General features: G+C 45.9%; 1 protein-coding gene across 1 annotated transcript; it reads right to left on the minus strand.

Moving 5' to 3' along the window:
- Window positions 1-774: 774 nt before the first annotated feature.
- Window positions 775-2,828, minus strand: LOC108659898 (uncharacterized). The gene is made up of 4 exons (XM_089256732.1): window positions 2,790-2,828; window positions 1,835-2,558; window positions 1,428-1,770; window positions 775-1,378 (listed from the first exon to the last, which is right to left on the minus strand). Exons 1-4 carry the CDS (start codon window positions 2,826-2,828, stop codon window positions 1,015-1,017), a joined length of 1,470 nt encoding a protein of 489 aa, XP_089112858.1. The 3' UTR covers window positions 775-1,014.
- Between the last annotated feature and the right edge of the window lie 1,332 nt (window positions 2,829-4,160).

Genomic DNA, 4,160 nt, shown 5'->3' on the forward strand with positions numbered 1-4,160 from the left:
TTTTAGATTTTTTTATAGGCAATCCCTTTTAATGTTTGCGCAATCCCTTTTAATGCGCACAATTAATTTCGTTATGCTTTGTCGCCTTTGACACGTTGCTGGTTATCACACACACACACACTCGCACACACACACACACACACACACTCACACTCGCACACACACACTCATTGAAAAAGTGCATAGTGTAGCAATTTGCTAAAATACCGGAGCTTAGGATATAATGCGAAATCTGGTCGGCCCCCAAACCCGGCCGACCGGATGTGCGTATCGAATAATCATTGCATAATTATGGACACCGAGCACTGCATGCTGCATGCATATAACATGCATGTTGCTTGCCGCGAATGTTGCAATTTGCAATTAGCATGCGCAGCCGTAATTAAAATTATTTTTAATTTAAACAAATACACACACACTGACACACACACACACAATGAGAGCAGCATTTGAACTCGCATCGTTGACATAACATTGGAAATTCATTTGCAGCTGTAGTCGACATACCCGAAAAGCCATCAACAAATTGTCAGTGTTAGTGTTCGTTAGCTGAATTGATTTCCCAAAAAATTGTGCTCTGCATTTTCATGTTTACACTAAAGCCAAAATGCATGTGGTTTCACATTTCTGGTATATATTTGATAGGGTTAATATGCACATCATCTGCATATATGCATCTGTGTGCGTGTGTGTGTGTACGTGATACGATTAAACCGGCCTTAAATCATTTGGCATTACAAAAGCATGCCAAATCCAATCCAAATTGATTTTCCGTTGTTTTTTTTTTTTATATTTTCATGCTGAACTTCTAATAGGCAATTATATTTGAATAGAAAATGTTTGACATTTGGCCAGAAATAATTTACTGCAAATGCGGCTGTAATAAACCAAAACCAAACAAATATGTGAGATACTTGCAATTGGCATTCGAAATCCATTTCGTTGAATTTCGTCAATGGAGATATGAAAATGTTGTTTGAGGAAACTGATTTGCTTCGTTTAGCTCTATGTGACTCAAGTATTTTTTGAACCCATCTGCGTGCGGGAATACTGTGCATTGAGTGCCCGCATTTTGGAGCTGTGTCCGCTCTGGTCACACTGCGCGTAGCGAGCGCGTATGTAGATCATATAGGACGTGTCAGACTGAGCCGCAGGCCTCGGCTCGTGCGCGCTGTCCCCGCTGCATTCGTCAACGATCAGCTCGAACTGGCAGTGAAAGCAGCGCAAGAGGAGCTGCTGCTTGCCCCGGAAACGAATGTCGCCACAGGCGCTGCGCCGGCACAGGCGGCAGGTGTACCTGCAGCTGGCAGCGCAGTCGGCGACGAGCGGCAGCTGCGGCAGCAAGGACTTGGCGCGATAGGCCCTGAACGAATGGCGACTATAGATAATGCAAATACCAGCTAATAACATAATCGGAGTCCACCTACCACTTGCGCGTGTTGAGGCCGTGCGCCATCTCCCCATTGTAGACGAAGGCGGCTGCATGGCACATCTCGTGCAGCAGCAGCTCGATCAGCTCTCCGGCTTTCCGTATGTGCGAGGGGAGCTGGACTCGTGCTTGGCGCTGCAGATCGCTTCCAAGGCTCAGGGCACAGCTGCCATGCAGCTTTCTGGGCGGCAGCCAGTCGATGCACTGGCGCAGGCCACAGTAGAAGACCACGTGGTTGACCAGCCCGAACAGCGACTTGGCCAGCTCTGCCTTGCAGTCGTCGAAGCTCTGCTGGCGATAGCCGAGCGCAAGGGGGTGGCACATGACAAGGGGCGTGTCCGCTGCAGAAACGAGCTCAGCTCGAATGAATGAGGGATGAATGAGTTCATTTATGTTCATACTCACGGCTCAGGGAGCTGAGAAAGTCATAGCAGAGCAAGTGCTGCTCCTGCTCCAGCAGCTCTGCTGTGCAGCTCTCCTGCTCCTGGATTCGCTGTACCAGCGCCTTGTAGTCTAGCTCCTGCTCTTGGATTTGCTGTACCAGCGCCTTGTGCTCGCGGCAGTTGTGGGTGCGTTGCTTCTCGTCGGGCAGGTGGGTCAGGTCGATGGGCTCCTTGAGCTGCCGCGGCGTTTGCTGCTCAAAGGACGCCGCATTGAGGCGCTGCACATTCTCCACAAATAGCTTCTGCCTGAGTAAAGGGAATGACTTGAGTGCCTCCATGCGAGGCAATTGTAGCCGCTCCCATTTCGCTGGCTCTGGCCTCACTGACTCCTCAGGTACATGCTCACTCTCTGGTATGTCCTCAAATGTGCCGCTAGGATTATAGAGCGTACGCCGTGCTGGGCAGCGTCCCAGAAAACAGTCCAGGCGCCGCTTCAGCTCAACATCAGCATCGACTGCCTCAGCTGCTGCTGGCTCACTGCGTACAATGGCTATTGGCTGACCGAGGTCCAGATAGATCAGCAGGACAGATGCTTCTGCTACTGCAATACTTCCTGAAGTTTCCTGCTGTTCGAGCCTCACACGTGAGCGCAGAACTCGCTCGGAGCCAGAGCTTGGGCTGACTTCGGATTGAGAATCTAAATAGTAAATATTATTTAGTAATGCCACTTCTATAAAATACTTTGGCTATGCAACTTGCCCATTCTGCACAAATTGATTCTATTTTGATATTTTTCATTACCGAATTTGATATTATTTTTTCGTAGTATGACAGCTTGAGTGGAACTGAAATCTTAAATGTCAGTCATCAAAGTATTTCCATAAATAAATCCAGTTCTTCATCAGCATTTTTAATAGCTTGGCCTTCCGGGAACAAGATGTGAACTTAATAGTGCAACTTTTTTCTTATGCGCTCACCTGCCACAATGATGACCGCAATGTGAAGTTTATGAGCATAATGGGTGCTTATTTCCACTAAACGGCTAATAGCACTTCAGTGTTGCGCTTGTAGCTATGTAGCCATTATTTATTTATGCTCCTGGCTTATCCGAATGTATATTTTCCGACGTTTGTATACGTATCTATGAGTGTCTGTGTGTATGCATGTGTATGTATATATTTTAGTACACTTCATTTAAATATGTGCATAACTTGCAGTCAAGAAAGGCAAGCAGCTTTTTAAGCACCTGCAGCGGATCCTTGAAAGCGCCAGCGCAGCGCACAAAGCATTCTCCGTACAGCCCTCTATATGGCCGACAAACTGCACACACACACATATACATGTACGTATATGTATGTATATAAATATATGTAGCATGCCATACTCTATCATGAAAAAATAAAAATAAAAATAAAAATAAGCGCTCGCTTCCAGAAAAATGAAAATGCTAAACAAAGAAAATAAAAGCAAACGCCGCCACGAAAAAACCGAGCGCAAGGCATGAAAAAAACAAAAAAACAAAAGAAGAGAAACTAAAAAGAAATATGCCGCTGCACTGACTGAGAGAAAAGAGTGGGCGTGTGAGAGATGGTGAGTGAGAGAGAGAGGGAGAGGGAGATGGAGTGGGAGGCGGCAGGGGGCTACACTGGTCAGGGTAGTCCTAGCATTATTTTGTATTACAGCGACTCTATGGCTGACCCCCGAGCTCAGCTTGTATTGCAATTTTTCAATTTCAAAAACAATTTTGCTCTGCCAACATACGTGTGGTCAAAGATAAGCTGTGTAAATATATATATGTATGTATATACATATATATAAAAAAGGCGAAAAATAAAACTTCAAAAATAACAACAAAAAGCGCGCAATAAAACCAAAATAGCTGCAAACCAAAGCGAACCGCAGCTCAAGCAGCTACTACAGCCGATCAAAAATGGCCAAAGCCAGAAAGGCGGCCAAAAAAAAAAAAAAAGAAAGCGGAGCATACAGATTCACATGCGCACACACACACATATACAAAATACTATGACCAAAAATAAAAAATATTCGTTGCTGGGGGTGGTGCTGGGGTGCTGATGGTTGTGCATGATATTGTGCAAAGGCTGGCAGCCGCTACCAGCGGGACATGCCACACAATGAATTGTGTTGTCCAGCATTTAGTCCTGCTATACACACACACACACACACATACATATATATATGTATATATATATAAAGAGAGAAAAAAAGGCGACCCGCTGCGCTCGACTCGAGCTGGGGGGGCGGGCAAAGAAAGTGGAACAGCCAGGCTCAATTGACCTGCTGCAGGACGTTGTTGTAGGTGCAGATGACTCGCTCACTTGGCCTCTTTA

The sequence above is a fragment of the Drosophila navojoa genome, chromosome 2, assembly GCF_054131105.1.
Source record: "Drosophila navojoa isolate 15081-1374.11 chromosome 2, UAZ_NAV_1.0, whole genome shotgun sequence".
Taxonomy (NCBI): domain Eukaryota; kingdom Metazoa; phylum Arthropoda; class Insecta; order Diptera; family Drosophilidae; genus Drosophila; species Drosophila navojoa.

Bases quoted from the DNA above. Each gene is read 5' to 3' on its own strand.
- LOC108659898 (XM_089256732.1), bottom strand. From the start codon at position 2,828: ATGCTCATAAACTTCACATTGCGGTCATCATTGTGGCAG. The intron at 2,559-2,789 runs GTGAGCGCATAA...CAAGTTGCATAG, and splicing joins TGCGGTCATCATTGTGGCAG to CCAAAGTATTTTATAGAAGT. The intron at 1,379-1,427 runs GTAGGTGGACTC...CATTATCTATAG, and splicing joins GGCCTCAACACGCGCAAGTG to TCGCCATTCGTTCAGGGCCT.